Source organism: Mixophyes fleayi, chromosome 9, assembly GCF_038048845.1.
Source record: "Mixophyes fleayi isolate aMixFle1 chromosome 9, aMixFle1.hap1, whole genome shotgun sequence".
NCBI classification, from domain to species: Eukaryota; Metazoa; Chordata; class Amphibia; order Anura; family Limnodynastidae; genus Mixophyes; species Mixophyes fleayi.
Genome location: NC_134410.1, coordinates 23,212,408 through 23,231,597, shown reverse-complemented (window position 1 = coordinate 23,231,597; position 19,190 = coordinate 23,212,408). Strand labels below are relative to the sequence as shown.

General features: G+C 37.2%; 2 protein-coding genes across 4 annotated transcripts in view; both read right to left on the bottom strand.

Moving 5' to 3' along the window:
- LOC142102217 (cytochrome P450 2G1-like) overlaps nucleotides 1–2,056 on the bottom strand; it is a 31,355-nt gene extending 29,299 nt beyond the window's left edge. Inside the window, exon 1 of the mRNA XM_075186931.1 lies at nucleotides 1,184–2,056. The gene's annotated coding sequence lies outside the window, so the exon portion shown is untranslated. The remainder of the gene's footprint in view (nucleotides 1–1,183) is intronic.
- A 4,874-nt stretch (nucleotides 2,057–6,930) lies between these two features.
- The window catches only part of LOC142102215 (cytochrome P450 2G1-like), a 36,339-nt gene continuing 24,079 nt past the window's right edge, over nucleotides 6,931–19,190 (bottom strand). The window contains exons 5-9 of one of the 3 annotated variants that reach the window (XM_075186929.1): nucleotides 14,844–15,020; nucleotides 13,602–13,743; nucleotides 13,251–13,438; nucleotides 10,948–11,047; nucleotides 6,931–7,907 (exon numbers count right to left, since the gene is read on the bottom strand). In XM_075186929.1, coding sequence (XP_075043030.1) covers nucleotides 7,726–7,907; nucleotides 10,948–11,047; nucleotides 13,251–13,438; nucleotides 13,602–13,743; nucleotides 14,844–15,020 — 789 coding nt within the window. In that variant the 3' untranslated portion in view covers nucleotides 6,931–7,725. Of the gene's footprint in view, nucleotides 7,908–10,905; nucleotides 11,048–13,250; nucleotides 13,439–13,601; nucleotides 13,744–14,843; nucleotides 15,021–19,190 lie in introns of all 3 variants that reach the window. The other 2 variants (XM_075186928.1, XM_075186930.1) reach the window with 2 other exon arrangements.

Genomic DNA, 19,190 nt, shown 5'->3' with positions numbered 1-19,190 from the left:
GTACTATAATTGAGCAGGTCTAATCTATGTCACATAGGTGGAGAATCTCCAGCCGCCCAATCATTTATTGTTCTCCATGGAGGACCCTGCTACTGCCATGGAGGTCGCCGCACCCTTTCTAAACGAATTGGCACCATACTCGGCTGCGTACAGCCCTATAATTTAACCACATTTCTTAAAGATAAAATTTGAAGTGGAATTTGGTTAGAGGCCTAGACTCAAGGCAAAGAGATCAAGCTTGCCCGCCATTAGGTCTAACCAACAAGTAAGCCCTAGCCAGTGCTACTGTTCTCTTAAAATATCATTCTTAGCTTATAGCTGCGCAGCATGGGATAGTTTAGATGCAGAAATCAGCTTGGCCAACTCTAAGGGCCCAGAAAGGCCAGCGGAAAAGCTGTTCTACATAACAAGGCTTCATATTCAGTAGCCATCAGCCCCCAAAACAGCACTAAGCAACTGACACAACAAGGGGTGCCAGTAAGATCAGCACAAGGAACAAGTTCCCTGAATTTTACCTGGTTAAAATTTGGAAAATGAGGCAGTCAAAGCTTTCCTGATACATGGCAGGCATACTCTTAGCCCAGAACACAATGCTATGTTTGATGCAGTGCAAAACCAAATTTCTAATAAGCCAAAGGGGTAGAAGTGGTGCTTTGTTTATTGATGGACTGGAGAACACCTAATTTCTCACACCAAAAAACGATTGACCTCTATTCACAGTTAAAACACAGTTACAGGTGGCAGCTTCCAGCTAATCTGAGAAATTTTGGGAGGGGTAACATAGTTGTTACCAGAATAAAAGCTGTCCAAATACACAACATGGAAAGTAAAGAACCTGGAGCAGAGAGGACCTAGACCCCTATTCATCAACAGACGTATCGTCAGATCGTATCGTCAGATCTGCTACTTGATGAATCAGGCCTGGAATGTGCAAACTGCTGACACTCGCAGAAATAATACAAAATAACATTCAAAAGTTGCAATGCATGTATGCCTGCTTTAACCAGCACAGCACTGTTCAACACAAGCAGCAATTTTGACCCACAAAAGGCCAGTATTGTTTTACTCATGAAAAAAGGACAGGTCAAGTCAGTATGCGATAAGCAGTGATGGAAAGTCATTGTTATCATCACTTTTCAAGAAATGGGTATAATTAAATGGAGATAAGTAAATAATATTTCACCTGGAGTGTGTATGTTCCCACCAGTTATATATAGGGAGTCGGAGGGGATTTCCCAATTTAAAACCTGGTGGACCCTGCGAGGATCTATAGTCCAGAGACAGAGCATTGAGTGGAGGCACTGCATATGAGAATATAAGATATGGTAAGATAGCGCTGCCTAGGAGGACTACCGACCCTCTCCCCATCAAATGAGCTACTCAGTAGCAAAGGGGCTGCAAAAGATGATAACAGTATCAAATATTAACTTGAGAAGTCTAGATGATAAGAATTTATGTAAAGAAATTGCATCTAAGATACAGAACAAGGGGATTCTTTTATACTATTCTTATTATGCTTATGGTCAATACTGAAAAATTGTATATCACTGCATAATATGTATCCACTTTATATTATACTATATTATACTAGGTATCGATTGTGGGAACAGAAAATCTTTGCTCCTTGCAATGGTCGGAATGTGCCAGACTTCTAGAAATTCAAGTAGAATGCAGGAAATCTGCATGACTGATCCCCATTCTCTGCATCTATGCAAAATAAGAATCCCATTGAAATACAATGGGTAGTGACAGTCACGTATGAGCTAAAGTGGTTAAAGAAGAGGATACATTGCTATATAATAATTGATAAAATTGATATTGCATAAAATTCCTAATCAGCCTCAAATATGATCACACATGTATCTTATAACCACTGGATCATATACTGTTTAAATGGCTGGCAAAAGAAGAAAAGTAAAAAAAAGAAAGTAAAACGGAATAAGAAAAGCACAGAACAAAGAGATGAAGAGAAGAAGAGAGGAATAGGACGATGTGATAGAAAGATGGGTAAGGAAAGAACAGCCGATAGAAAAGAATCATACAACAGATACTTATCTCTGTGCTTTCCTGCAGTAGAAGAGACAAAACACAATGTTCTTGGATGTTATACAGGTTTATTTGTCACTCCCAGTGGCCGACTATTGCATGTAAAATTTCAAAACAGGGGGAAACTTTAACCCCTAAAAGGTAAGTGCAATTTAATCCTACAAGCTTGGCATTTAAGGGCATTTATCCATAGGCAGCTCTTCATTCAACATATACAGTGAAGAAGAGAAATTATTGGGTGTGGTATAGATTTCAATCTTTTTCTATGATTATAATTTAAATATTGTTTTACCTTTGTTATATAACCTGTGTAACCTCCTCAGTGGCAGGCTGGGCTGGGGGGCGGGGGGAAAGGGGCATCTGCCCAACATGCTGGTCCCATAGTGGGCTACCTTGAGCTGGGTCACTGGGCCATCTGCATTTTTTTCCTTTAAGATCACCATCAACAGCAGCAGCTATTTATATAGTGCCACTAATTCCGTAGCACTGTACAGAGAACTCATTCACATCACTTCCAGCCCCATTAGAACTTAGTCTAACTTCCCTAAAACACAAACACACACACACACACACAGACAAAATGTTCCTAATAGGCTGCTGAGTCAAATTTTGCCCCCCCAGGCTAAAACTTTCCAGCCCTCCCCTGAACCTGTTCCTTCAAACAGAGCACTGTCATTGAAATCGGCTACAGCTGGTACTACAGGTCCCAAAATCCCTGGCGGCAGATAGGAGGATGTGATATCACACATGCGCAAGACAGGAAGCGGGATCTCACACTGGAGAGAAGAGAAGACAGTTGGCAGATGCAGTCTGGGCAGAGAGAAAACAGTTAGAAGAAGCATAGGGGAGAGGAGAGGAAACTGAGATGAGCAAGGGCTACTACAGTGTTGAGAGAGGAAAGTGCCATAACAGGAGGCACTATAAGCTGGACGGCTGTATGAGGTCTGAACAGAGGAACAAAGAGAGATAGAAAGTCTGATAATTACCAATGTTTCTTATATTGATCATGTGACTGGACTGAGCCATATTTGTCAGTTAGATAGGGTTGTATTTGGGAGCCAAAAACCATGATTTAACACATGCCATATACCCAATACCTAGTAATACATTGTACAGGTTCACAGGTTTCAACCATGATGGCCATAAAAATATTTTTTAGTGAATCAAGTAATTCCCTCCCCCACACACACCACAGAAATGTGTATATATATAAATACGTCTGCCATCCAAAAGTATTAATCCTCTGGCAAGTACTGTGTTTAGCATACCATTAACCTTTGCCAACATTTTAAAGTTATGTCACACTTCATGCCTCTGCTGATCCCATCAAATGTGGTAAACAAAGCGCTACCTAAGCATGCTATTTTTTTCCTTTTTTTTTTTAACGGCTCAAGAAGACTCCCAGGCTGTGGGGGGAATCCCGCCAGCTAAAGAAGAAATTGCAACATATTTTAAAATATCGGAAAAAGAATGACAAAATATTATTTTGAAAAAAACCAGAAACCTCTGTTGCATAAAAATTATTAGTTAAAAAATGGATCTATAATGTTGTTTTTTCAACTATTAATGTTAAATATTTTTTATAAAAAAAAATTGGTGAGTATGTCTTTTGTTATTTAATTACAAGAAATGTGTCCAGGTTACTTCAGTCAATAAAGGATGGACATTTAGAACTTACATTAATATTTAATTTACATTGGTCCCTTTGCACTACATCATCATTTATTTCATTTTTTCATAATTTTTTTTTATTTATGATGGCACCAGCAATTCAGCGCCGCTGTACAGAGAACACAGTCCCTGGCCCAATAGAGCTTACAGTCTAACAATCCCCTAAAACACACACGTCAATTTGATATCAGCCAATGCAGCTACTAGTATACATTTTGATTGATGAAGTCAAATGGAGTTCACGGAGGATAAAAAAGCAAACATGGGGAGAACATACAGGAGAAGATTTGTTAAGAAAAGTTAGGTAATAAAAGGAGTAACTTGGTCAAAGCATGTTTGATTGGAGGTATATTGAAAAAGTTGGTATATAATTATAATTGGGGTAAGGCATGTCCTAGATTAACTGTCAATGTATCTGTGTGGTACCTGAAAAAACGGCCATTAGTTTACTTAGGTGCTAAATAATCAACTGTTTTTCACCACTTTTACAAGGTTCAAAGTTCCTCTATTTTTTACTTTACTTTGCTTAATGGCCCACAAAGTCCACGCAGATAAGGCAATGGTTGGGAAACGAACTCATGACCCCAGTGCTGTAAGGCAGAAGTGCTAGCCACTAACCCACTGTGCTGCTCAAGTGTTGTCTGCGTTGATTTGTAGGGAAGCTGAGTACATAATATACAAGCGGTAGATGAATAAAAAATAAAAGATTTGCAGACAACACTTGCATTAACCTCATAGAAGCATGACCACTCCAAATCAACCCCCTCTACCCCCCCAAAGTCTTAGGACATTTGTAGTAATAGATGGCATCATGTAGATAATGTGAATAAATGTGTCCTGTGGGCCAGAATCATTTTTGAATGGAAAACATTATAATGAATAAAAAATGCACCTTGCCGTAACAAAGTTACATTTGAGGGGAGGCAAATTTATAATATGAGGACAGATTTATAATTGGGGTAGAGCATGTCGTAGATCAACTTTGAATGTCAGAGTTAAAATAAATCTATCAAGTGTTTGTGTGTTACGTTAAAAAATAATTATTTTTTTCCTTATCTTCTAAATCAGGGGTCAACGACCTTTTTTACCTTTTACCCCCATATATATTTAGATACACCAACGTTACCCGATTGATTTGAACGGAAGGAGATCATATTTTATTAATTATTGGAATTCAAAATGTTATTGAATCTATTTAAAATTTCTTTAAAAGCTTCAACTTCAAAACTTCAGGTTTTAGAGAAATGATGTTGCTTCATTTTTGATACGAGAGCATCAATATTGGGGCATTTTGATGTCAGAGCAATTTGGATACAGTCTTCAGCGTCCAATCGATTTCTCTGCTTTGTTTTTAGATTCGTTAGAGTGGAAAATCCTTGTTCGCAAAGGTAGGTTGTTGCAAAAGGCAGCAACTTTTTGACTGCCTCCTCATGTGCAATTTTGAATGCCTTTGCAGCTCTTGACATTCAAAAATATGACAGATCTGCTTTGTTTTCAAATGCAATACGTGCTTCATTATTGCATCAAAGCTCAAGAAGTGCCTCTGCCAACCCCTGAGACTCTTCTGGTACAACAGCAATTTCACATTTAAAGGGTTCTACAATCCAACTGACAGCATGTGAATAAGCAGCATTACCCCCAGGAATTTCATTTTTACATCATTTGGGGTAATTTACCCCTGTTCCCTAATCACTGTTCTAAATACTATGCTAATAGTACCCCTTGCTAACTAAAAAGATCTCCTGTGTTCCCCACAAGCTGCACACAGATGCTAAGGCCATGTTTGGTATTCAAACTCATGACGCCAGTGTTGTGAGACAGAAGTGCTAACCACTAAGGTAATTTGCTGATATTAACTTCCATATATTTTTAGTAATAATGAAGTTTGTGAGGAGGGTAGCAGGTATCCCCAAACTTTAACATGCTTATGAGCGCAATGAATGAGGTGGTCTTTCCACACATTCCCTAGGAATATGTGGTGGGCCTTTCCACCCCCCTCCCTACCCTGTGATGAAAGCATTCTAGCCTTCACTGACCTGTGTGTGTGTGTGTTTGCAATTAATATATCAAAGCAATACCACTTTAAAATAATTTGTCCAAGGTAGTCTAATTATATAAATGCTAATACGAATAATTAGGTTACAAGAATTCTACACAATACACTTGATTGTGTTTTAACATTTGTAAACAAACCCTTCCTATCTCCCACATTTGCAGTTAACTGATTGGGCATAGAGTGCTAATATACACTATATTGACAAAAGTATTTGGCCACACCTGTTAATTATTAAATTGAGGTGTTTCAATCATACCCATTGCCAAAGGTGTGTAAAATTGAGCACCTAGTCACGCAGTCTCCGTTTGAAAACATTTGTGGTACAAAATGGGTCGTTCTGAAGAGCTCATTGACTGAGATTGGATGCCGCCACTGAAATAAGACGGTTCGTGAAATTTCATCCCTGCTAGATATTCCACGGTCAACTGTAAGTGATATTATTAGGAAGTGGAAGTGTTTAGGAACAACACTAACTCAGCCACGAAGTGGAAAACCACGTACAATCACAGAACGGTGTCTACGACTGCTGAGACACAGTGAAGGGCAATCTTAATGCTTCAGCATACCAAGTCATTTTGGACAATGCTATGCTTCCAACTTTGTGGCAACAGTTTGAGGAAGGCCCATTTCTATTTCATGACTGTGCCCCCAGTGCAGAAAGCAAGGACTGCGAAGACATGGTTTAATGAGTTCAGTGTGGAAGAACTTGACTGGCCTATACAGAGCCCTGACCTCAACCCCATCGAACACCTTTAGGATGAACTGGGACGGAGATTGCGAGCCAGGCCTTCTCGTCCAACATCAGTTCCTGACCTCATAAATGTTCTACAGAATGAATGGGCACAAATTCCCTCAGAAACACTCCAACATCTTGTGGAAAGCCTTCCAAGAAGAGTGGAAGCTGTTATCGCTGCAAAAGGGGGACCAACTCCATATTAAAGTTTATGTATTTGAATACAATGCCGTTAAAATCCCTGTTGGTGTAATAGTCAAGCGTCTGAATACTTAAGTCCATATAATGTATATACATACTGTGCCTCTAAAGAAATCAACATAAGTTGATGAAACTCGTAATGATAGTGTTTCCAGAAGTGTTTCCAGTGGAAACCAGGTTCTATCAGGTTGCAATGAGTTAAAGACTTGTGACCACAAAGGTCAAAAGTTAATCTTTTATTGTAAATAAGTTAAATATAAAAAGAAAAGTACAAACATACTTCCAATAGTTGTCTTAGCAATATGTTCAAATCAACCGCAATTTCCAAGGCCTCATTCTCTGTTACGAGATTGATAGACAGTGAATGACAATGACACAGTCCAGGCTAGAGGCACCGTGTGACACAGCAGCCCAGCTTTAATAGACAGAAAAATAAAGGTATATATAAGATATAAACATAATTCAAAACTTCTTATTGGTACATCTATGAGTATTAAACTATTTTAAACACGTATTCCATGCAGGTGCTATAGCAGTGAAGCAAAAATAAGAGCTTTGGTTAAACAACAGCTACTCTTGAATCATGGAACTATCCAGTACTTTATCTATATGCGCAGAAAGCACTGGGACAACACCTAGCTGACATACGCCAGCATTTCACAATATACACATAAAAGTACAACACCCATAAAATGGAGTTCAGCTGCCATTTTGCTTGGCCTGTCACAGATAGTAAGAAACTTAAAGTGGTGATGTCCTGAGTTTCCATTTTGGGATATTAGTTTAACTTTACCTTTCTAAAATTACCCATTCCTTCTCTATTTACTAAACCCTTTTTATAACAATTGTTGGAAGATTACAATATTAACAAAATATAAATTTGAACCTAACTGTTCTAAAATGTTAATCTTTTCTTCTAATTTACAATTAGCCAAGGTTAAAATTTCATGAATGAGGAAATGGTTTTGACTGTCTTAGTACATTTCAATGTAAAGAACATTTAAAGTAATGTTATCTGTTAACGAGGAACAAAAGAGATCTTGTAAGGTTTTCGAATATTTCCAAATCCAGATACTTCCGGTGTGATGTCCAATTCCTCCGGAGGAACAGCAGACTTCAAGTTAAAATTTTGCAAAATATTAACTAAGAAAAGAAAAAGTTCCATTCGAACCAGGGCCTCTCCCACGCAGATCCTTTTGCCTAGAGCAAAATAAAAACATACAGTATCATTAAATGGCCATATGAAAGGACAACTAAACCCATTTATTCATTTCACAAATGAAAATGCTTATTAAACTATCTCAGCAGCTGGCACTGACTGTAAATCATGGGATGTTCTTTTCCTCAGCTTCCTGTTGCTGCCAGATTAAACCATAGTAGTAAGGCTTGAGATTTTGATATATATCAGGCACTCACTTACGGGGGTTTCCTACTACCTAGAAACCCCCCCAGCCGAGGAATGAGATAAAGGCTGGGTTACCCTATGCTGCTTGGTGGCTGTCCCCTTCCCCTGGACTAGTCACCTTATTGTAGATGCCCTGTGGATTTCCGGGGGAGCGCACCACTTGACATACCTTCTTACACACGTGGGAAGGTGTGTAAGTGTGGAGGCAGGGGGGAGAAGATAAATAAATATTGGAATGAGAGTGAGAGATAATCAGTCAATAAAGGGGTGAGGATGGGGCCTATTAATTTAATGGCCAATATTAAATCCTTAAAGATACTTGTGTATTTAAATGCGTCAGTAGAATTAGAGTCATTTGAGAAATTGCTATCAGCTGAATATCTCCCTGCAAAATATCATCTTGCAAGTTCTCCTAGTAACCTTGGTTTTTTAGCATCTAACGACATCGAAGTTGATTTACATACTGATTTAATAACTGATGTCTGGAAGGAATTCTAATAGAGTATAAGAAAGGGGCTTTGTTTTTATGTTGCAAGTTTTATATTGAAGTTATTACTAGGGTAACTTAGTGTAATAAATTGAAGAGCATTACACAAGGGGATTTCCTATGTAAACAGCTGGAGAGCACTCTCTTCATGATAAATCGTAGGTAGTTTAAACAAGAGGATAAGGACTACTACCTAGTGAATACTTATATGCTGATTGCTTTATCCAATGCCTGTGACGGCAAATCCTGGAAAAACATATATCATCTAAAAATGGTTTCTTGTAATATTAGGCTGCATAAATTTAGATGTGTGAATGGAAAAATCTTCCTCTCATTGACTTTGTTATTAATTATGGTTTCCTTTTACTTTGAGAAATATCCATGGTTTATTGAGATGAACAAATGCACCACAATGAATAGACTGATTCATCCAAGTTACATCTTACAATGCAGGATTTTATTCTTAACTTTCTGAAATTTTGCACCTTTTATTGTACTCTACTGCCATTAGTTCATCTTTTTGTTTTGCTTTTTATTGTCGTTTGAACCATGTAGGTGTGACTCAGGAGTGTAAGCAGACTGCCACTGTCTTTAGGAGCGCTCAATGTTTAATCCACTTTATTTTTTAAATATTAACACAGTAACACTGTCAATATGATGAACACATCAAGAGTATATAAAAAGGTATCTTCACAAACAAACAGCACAAATAATTATCTTGTGCAAATCAAAAGTTATCTGAGCAGAATAGACTGCATCATACATAGTAAATATATAAACAACGATCGATATTTATATTAGACATATTAAAGTTAATACATGTCACTGAGACTGGTGTTCTCATCAAAGGTCCCAGAAGAGGGAGATAAAAGTCAATAAGAACATCTCCAATCTTATTCAATAATTGTGCCCAATTCAAATGTATATTTGTAAAACAAAACACACATTTTCCCCTAAAACATTTGTCTACCACCCCCTATTATCTAGAAAAAATGGTAGAATTCCAGATAAAAAAAAGGAGTAAAATAAAGATTAAGCAGCCTGCTTGTGTAAAATTCTGTGAGTATGAAGAAACAATGTATCAACATATTGTTACACAGTATCACTAAGCTCTTATATTATAACTTTAGCAGACAATCGTATGTCCAATATACACCCTTCTCACACGCTGGATTTAATTTTGTGTGGGTGGGCATCCAGGGCAAACAAACACCAATATATCACTCAATATTGAGAAAGCATAATCAGTTCTCATCAGAGACATTTTGCCAGAAAACTCTACAGGATATAAACCGAGGTAATGGCGAACCACACTCACAGATTTCAAATGCACTGTTCGGTTAGACAACTGAAATGCAGGTGCTGATATAATAATTGGCAGACTCCTATCGCCATCCTTAATAATGATGAGTATACCCTACTGGGGTACATAAAGTCAGACCTCCACAAAGTACTCCAATAAGTTGTTAATAATAGTATGAATCACTGGAAAACAAGCCCCAGTTTATCAACTGTAAGTACTACTTATTCAATGTCAGGGCTAGTTGTGGGAAATAGTATCCTTTACATTAATAAATAGATCTATGTTACAGATGAGGCCCATTGGGGAAAAATAAAATGTGAATGCTTTTAATTTAATGGCCGGGCTAGTTGCAGGGAGAGAGACCTAATTATTAAACATGGGTGCTTTGATTTAACATTGGGGTTGGTTGTGAGGGGTGGGGGTTGGGGCAAAGCCATGGAGTGTTGTGCTTACTCATTGCTAAGCATTTCATTTTTCATGTGACTATATTTTTTAAGACAAGACATTCAATGATCCAGACAAGCAGCAACTAATCTTAAAACACCAGCAGTAGCAGATAGTGAAAGCTGCAAGAACACATAGGAGTGAGCAGGAGAAGTATTTTAACCGTCCTGATTCTTGTGGAGCAGTCCTTATTATGAGTGACAGTCAGGAATCTGCCTCAACCTCATGGGGAGGTATTTTCCCTACAAACTGTTCTGCTTGTGAATATGGAGCTGTGGGCCCACAGCATTGCCCATGCATTCGAATGGGATGGGAAGGGGTCAAAATTGATAGCCACACATCTTGCATGCTACTCGGGTCTACTGTGCCAGGGTAGTGTGGACCCCCCCCCCCCCCCCCATGTAGAAAGATTTGCTAATTGCCAGCAACCTATTTCAACTATTTTATTATATGTGGAGGGGGCATTTTACCATGTTTTTGCCCCCTCAATCTTATGTTATGCACACATTGACAACTAAGTACTACACGTCAGGATAGTTATATTTACAAGTCTGTATACCTGAAGCTAGAGGCATAAAGGCATCATTCTTTTGAAATTCACCATTTTTATCAAGGAAATTCTTGGGGTTGAACTCATTCGGGTATGGGAAACAGGTGGGGTCTTTCAACACTGAGGACAAAACTGTAAACACATTGGTGTGCTGAAAAACATAAGACATTGAAGGATAAACCTTAATATATATATCCATAGGTTGTTCCTTTAATATGTGTCAGAGAAAACAAGAAAAATGATATTATAACTTTAGCCGTTGAATAAAAAATAAAATATATCTGTTGTAACTCTAATTCTTTCTAAACAGCATGACAATTATTCCCCTAAATCTCCCTCATCAGTTACTCATGACACCCACTAGGTAGTGGATTGGTCAATATATTTGTAATCACAGTACCAATTGGACAGTATTGCAGTTCAATAATTTTGTAGTCTTCAATCAATGTGTTTAGTAAGTCTTTATATGTCCGTAACTGTTTTCCGTAATAGAGATTGGTTTCTGTTTGAATATCCCCAAGTTCATCAATACCTGACGCAACCAGATTGCTTCTTACCAAATCTTAGATAGAGTCAGGGGTATAATATGCAATTTCCAGGTGCTCTTTCAAAATTTTGGGGGCAATAAGTGTATTTCCCCTCTGAAGGACCCCGCTCTGCTCTCTCATTGCAAGGACCAGTTCATGCGGGGACCAGCACACACACAGTGATTCCCCATGTGGACTTTCAGTTCTGCATACCTATGTCAGCCCTGCATATGCTCAGAAGAGCATAGTGGGGGCCTTTGTATCATATAGAGAGCCATCTCTGGGCCCACCTTACCGTCATGCCCCATAGTCATCTCACCCCTTGTAATTGCTATGGATCTGCATCTGGCTGCAACTATATATTCAGCTTCAGTTGAACGTGTTTCCGTTTGATTTCTACTAGACCAGCATATAGTGCTATTGCCAAGATTAATCAAAACTTCAGTTATTGATTGCAGCCTTCTGGATCACCAACCGAATTTGTATCTACCTAAATGGTTAACTATGTCATAGACATTTCTAATCAATTCAATTCTCGTTGTCCTTTTCAGATATCATAGAACACATTTTACAGTGTTGAGATGGTATAAAAAAAATTGTAGCTCTATATGCTACTTCAAAAGTGACATCTGCCCTTGCTATTGTATAGATGAACTATAGTTTGTAAATAATCTTTTTATTTTGTTGATTATCTGTCAACAATGTCTTCACTTTTTCATTATTTAAGTATTCAATTTCTATAGGAACTTCACCCTCCTTTGTCTCCTTCAATCCCGAAAAGGTTAATATTTTCTGAATTTTGTTTTTATGATTTAGGGAATGTCACAAACGGGTGGTCACATGATTGAGGCTGGAAGGCGGAATACAATACGCAAAGTATATTAAGCTCACCTTGACACTGCAGCTTTGTCAGAGCAACAGGTTACAACCTGGTGTCTGGCTCTCTCTTTGCTCCTTCTTGGTGTGTTCTGATGATTCCCTGTGTATAACCTACTGGCTTGTTAGACCACTGCTCCTGGATATACGCTGCTGTCTGTGCTCCTGTGTATCCGACCCAGCTATCAATAAGGACCATGCTGCTGTCTGTGCTCCTGTGTATCCGACCTGGCTATCCATTCTGACCACGCTGCTGTCTGGACTCCTGTGTATCTGACTTGGCTATTAATACTGAGCACTCTGCTGTCTGTGCTTCAGTGTATCCAACCTGGCCTCCTTGTGATTGCAATTTCGGACACTCCTGTGTGCAGTGTTTTTTCAGTGTATCCGATCTGGGGGTAAATGTATTAACCTCCAGTTTCTTCAACCCCGGCGAGTTCTGCGTTTCCGGCGCTTACATTTAAAGCGGCGCTGCCTTGTAAAGGGAAGTTATCTTAACTGTGCAAATGTTTTAGGCAGGTGTGGAAAAAAATGCTACAAAGTAAGAATGCTTTCAAAAATAGAAGAGTTAATAGTTTATATTTATCAATTAAAAGTGAAAATCAAACCAATATTTGGTATGACCACTCTTTGCCTTCAAAACAGCATCAATTCTTCTAGGTACACTTGCACACAGTTTTTGAAGAAATTCAGCAGGGAGGTTGCTCCAAACATCTTGGAGAACTAAACACAGATCTCCCGTGGATATAGGCTTGCTCAAACAACACTCAGGAATTAAGCTTGATAGCTTTAGGATAAAAATAAAATATAGAGGTAGGTAGTGAAAGACATTTTCTGCCTAAGGTCAAACAATATCCATCATTCTGTAGCTACCTATATATTTCTAAAGAATCTACATCTAAATATTCATAAATATAAATATGCACCATCATTTTGGCATAGAACATCTACCTTGGGTATGGAGTACCCTCTATACATGATGTCTCTTGTGGTTTTCCGTGGCACACCCAAGGGGAGCAGTTCTATAAATCGTTGTACTTCATGGATCACAGCCTCTGTGAATGGCATCTGGTGTCTGTCTTGTACCTTGGGTGTCCGGTCTCGACCAATGACCTGGTCAATCTCCTTGTGGACTTTGGCTAGTAAACATAAATGATAATTATCTTCCAGTGTACGACAGCAAGTAAATTAAGCATGTGGACCTTAAATATCGATATTCATTATGCTATATTCAGTAACATAATAAACACACTGCCATTCCTAAATAGTAAAGGAAAGAGTGGTCTAAATGTCATTACATACCAAGGATATCTGGGTATTTCAAGAGAAGAAGGAGAGAATAAGTGATAGTTGTGCTTATTGTCTCCACCCCAGCAAAGAAGATCTGTAAAGTGCTGGTCACTAAGTTGGTGAGGTGGAATTCAGTTTTGGGATTCATCTTTTCCTGGAGACATAGAAGAACACATTAACAAATACTCAGTATTTTGTAGGCTCTGCAAAACTATATCTGTACAACAAAAAATGTTAAGTTATAAAGCTGGGGATATGAATGCTTTATAACTAAATTTCTTATGTATTAATAATTTTTCTGCCGCATTGACTTGCAAAAATAATATACATATATATTTAACATAGCCTATCTACTTGTAAAACTTCCGCTATAAGCTCTCACATTCCACTCCCTTCCCTATTTACAGTACAATTTGGCAGTCACACTAACTGTTAGAATTTTGATATTGCTGTAAAAGACTCCCTATAAAACACTTTGGCAATAGGGATCAAGTCTCTAGGAACCTTACCAGACTAATAAAAGTGTGTATTATATATATTTTTTTGATGAAGTTGTCAGTTATTATGAAGGGGGTTTGGCACACCTACACAGTAGATAGGCTGGAATATTTGCAGTAATATTAACTTAACAGATTTACAAATCAATAGTCTTCAGTATTTTGGCTAACATCCTTACCCTGGGTTGGTATTTTGCTGAAATACTATGAGTTTGTATTTTGTGGAAATGCTATTTGAAATGAATGAAATATTTTTATTTTTGATGTTTTTAAAAATGCTTCTGTAGTGTTACAGCGATCAGATACTTGTCAATGATTTGTCATAATTAATGACCTGGCTAAAGAAAAAAAATTGTTTTCCTAATTTTTTTGGAGATGCTAATTTGCTTGTTCCCTCTTAAATCTCTCTTAGTGAGCTCACTCTTATATGTCACATGAAATCTCTGAAAGACATACTTAAGACATATGTATAAATACTGATGTTCAGTTTACCATTAACACAGCCAAGACTACTTTTAATACCATCATTGGTCTTGTAATAAAACCCCAAGAGTTAAGCCTTCATTATTAGTTCGTTTACATTAGCAAAATCAACCTTAACCATAGCAGCTTTTCTACATCAGTTTTGAGAATTCATATAGAAATTTTTCTTTGGAATTTCTGTTACTCAATATAAAACATCCTATCTACTTTGTGTTACTTGTTTACTGGTTTTTTACTTCTGACATTTTTACACACTATAAATACGCATATTTACCTTCTCCATTTTAATGAGAAAAGCATCAACATAATCCCTTGGATTGTTGAGGTCCAAAGTCTTCTTGTTCATTTCAACCCTCTTTTCCACATAGAGCATAAGCTTTTTCATGTAACGGAAAGTCTCCTGGTGTCGTCCGGGCATGAAATTCATGATTCCAGGGAACATGTCGTATATCTAAATTGAATCAATAAGGCAATAAATAGATTATACAAACACAAGTTGATGATAACTAATCAGAGAACAATACATACAATGTATTTAAAATTGGTAGAAAGGACAGTTGCATTTGTTTGGAGTTGAATTTGGAAGTCATATTAAAGACAATCCAGGAAAATCCACAAGAAAAATTCAACCTGTTCACTTCTAATTTTCCAAGGGTAGACTGATTTGTCCAGAAAACAGGAGCTTACTTACACTACATGGCCAAAAGTATGGGGACACCCCTTCTAATTATAGTGTTTGTCCAGTTCAGCCCCACCCATTGCCAACAGGTGCATACAATCAAGCATACAGTCATGCAATTTCCATAGTCAAATATTAGCAGTAGAATGGGTCGTACTGAAGAGTTCAGTGACTTTTAATGTGGAACTGTCATAGGATGACACTTTCCAACAAGTCAGTTTGCCAAAGTCTGCCCAACTATCGCTGCCCCGGTCACCTGGTAGATCGTGTGTCACAATTCAATAAACAATCCCAACAATAACACAAATTATAACAAATAACTTCCGAACAAGATCCTATTTTAAGACCTTTACTACCTGAAAAACCTGTAGTGTACACTAATCGCCTTATAAAAGACTATCTAAGGACAATCTGATCTCTGGGACTTTATTATCATCCAGACCTTTTGATTGTTTTGGTTGTAACTGAACAGTCTGTTTGTCATACTCTTTTGGAAACAATAAGATATCTGAGGCTATCCCAATGAACACAGGAGAAAAGTTTAAGATAGAGAGCTTTATTAACTGCAAGACTATATTTGTTATCCATGTCCTGCAATGTCCATGATGTCTACAGTATGTTGTCCGTATAAACCGTTCTTTAAATAGAAGGTTTATGAATCACATAATTAGAGGATTTGCTACTCTCAGTGTTTTCAGACACTTTGCCATCATGCATGGAAAGAATCCTAGTGGTCTTACAGTTAAAGGAACACATTATACTGACTGCTAGAGGAAAAGATCACTTTAGGAGGTTGTGTTTCAGGGAGACCTTCTGGATGTTCAGATTACATACTCTGTATCCAGAGGTTCTAAATAAGACTATGGAGTTTAGAGATTTTCAATGAGGTTTGTAAAGATCGGTATTTTCATGTTTGGTTTTAATTTTTACAACATGATAACTTTTGACCTGAGAATTTACTCAAGTATATGAAAGTGAATGCCGTATAATTTATATTATTGATAATGAAATCTTGTTACTAATATGTCCGTAGTTTTTGCGAGAATAATATTATCTTAGAGGACTATAAAACTGCTATACTGCTGCTATAATCCTGTTCATTGGTATTTTTGTGTTTCACTACTGAATAATCATTATAAATGAGTAAATTGTTTCAACATGATTGTGGTAATATCAAATAGAAGAAACATGATATAATTTCAATCATTGATGTATATTAAATATAAATAGTTGGAATTGAACTGCATCAAATCCCACATCTATGGTTGGATTTACCATGGAAGCTTGTGGAAACAGGTTAATACCAATACTAACAAAGTAGCATTCACATGCAGATACCCATTATCATGGAGCTTTAAAAGTCTGTCATTGTTAATTATATATCCTGGGTGATGTGGGGATCAGTATCAAGTAATTACAAATAGATAACAAAAAAGAGGAATTCATGTATGTGCCACTTAATGGGGTAAACTCTAATCAGGACACTGTATTATTTTAATGGATACGAGGTGGGTTTCAACATATGTTTATCATAATTGCTCTATTTAGGAGTCTGGCGTTTGAGCTATTTTAATAAATTATTAATAATGAAGAGGGAGAAATATTAAATGCAATTGCGTATTATTATTGCTGGGATCACAATGAAGTCACATGTGTTTTTATTCTAGGAGAACCTATTAGCATAACAAAGATATCTCCTTTGTGGAAGTAAATAAAAAAAGGTTTTGTTTAATAGAAAAGGTTTTATCCCTTCATTGAGAGTAAACATCACTGTGGATGAAAATGTTCGTGAAATGGCATTAGCCGTTATTTTAATAAATCTGGATATGCATAAGGAATGATTTTTTGAATAAGGTCATTGATGGAAAGTTTAACAAAATCTATTCAGTGTTGGTTTTACAGAATTTATATATGTATTTTGCATAGTATATATTTTTTTCTAGTGACTATCTTTATATTCACCTTTATTTTTATATACATATTTGATGGAATGCAATATTGCAAATTATTATGTTATATATTAATTTATGATTATAAACCGTGATTTGTGACTATTATAAAGAGCTCTTCACAAGGTCCCCAGCTGATTGATATAAAAACATTTAATTAAGAGGCAGGCACTCTATGAGTTGGATACTATATAAACAGGTTGTGACTCATCAACAAATCATCTTTGAAAAAGTCTTACTTTGTGACAAAGCGAGTCACAGGAAGCAAACCTGCTAAACGGAGCAGAGATAAAGTGTCAAAAAGTACTGGTCTGTTATGCTGCACATATCGAAAATTTAAAGTTTTGTGTGCTTTTCGTCTTCATTCAATAAATTGGCCACTTATGTATTCATACACCAAATCTAACTGTCTGCTACATGGGATAAAAGCCTATATTTATCGGGTGTGGAGGAATTAACCATGAAATTGTATGCTACTGTGTTAAGTGGTAATTAACCTTTTTATGAACACTAAAGGACTTTTGAGAACTGTGATAGGACTTTTAATCTTCTGATGATTCAATTCAACCTTTAATGACTTTCATGTGGCTCCTATACTGACTAATATTCCTAACATTCTGGGACTAATAATGCTCCTTCCAAAAACACAAATCGGGTGCTAAAGACTTCCCACACCTATAACAGATTTTAATAACATAACACAATTGATTTCTGCACTGTGAAAAAAAACAGCCTTCTGTTTCATTTTTTTTATTGTGCACAAATGCTATAAATCTCTCATGCTCTTTTAAAAATCTATATGCTAATAATCTTTTGATTGATGATCAGTATAGATCATACTTGCCGACTTTCTGACTCTGTCCTCCGGGAGGACAGCTCATGTGGCAGGGCTAGGAGGGGTCTTTGCATCACCATAGCTCCGCCCCCACTACAAAATGCAGAAATTCACGGCATTGAATAGCAGGGGTGGGGCTTAATGACACAACTAAGCACTGCCCACCAATATATAATGCAGCGAATACCGGCATTTTATAGGATACTGCTCGGGCGTCCGGGAGCACTCCCCGAAATTCGGGAGCCTCCCGGAAATGCCAGGAGAGTAGGCAAGTATGGTATAGATTATATATTCATTTTGAATGTGTTATTAATTGGGTGATTGTTTACATTTTGGAATCTTTTGTTAATAAAAATTAGTTTTATATTTTAAACCAACTTTCCACATATTATTCTGCCAGTTACAGATTTTTTTTATATATATTTATTTGTGTCCACATTTAGGGGTAATTAGTTCTGTAAGCGCTGTTTAATTCTATTGATATATTTTGTGACTGTGGAGGGGAGTGGTGCACCCTTTTTGGAACAGCAACTGGATCTATAGTCCAATATAAGAACTTCATATTTTTAAATGATAAGTATTTATTTAGTGTCTGATTTATTGACCGCCATTGGTTTTCATCCTTTCCTCTTTCAGCATGATAATGCCACCACTGGGAACAAAGCTAGGTCTGTAAAAAATATTATGCCAAGTGTGGTTTGGAATAACTTGACTGGCCTGCACAGAACCCTGACCTCAACCCCATCATACACCTTTTGGATGTATAGGTATGCAGACTGTGATGAGGCCCAATGTCCAACTTAATTTCCTGACCGCACTAATGCACCTTTGACTTAATGGACGCAAATTCCTGCAGCTATTATTCAAACTGTAGTAGAAAGCCTTCCCAGAAGAGTGTTACAGCAGGAAAGGTGGGGTCAACTCCATATTAAAGTCCATGGTTTTGGAATGAGATGTTCAACAAGCACATATGGGTTTCATGTTCAGGTGTCCACATACTTTTGGCCATGTAGAGTACTTGTATATCTCTCAACATGTCTATCTGTGTAATCTACCTATATAAACATGACATGACTAATCCACCACATAACATCACTACAACTCCCACTCCAGCCTCTAAAGAACATTACTATAATCAATTAAAATTAATGCACACCC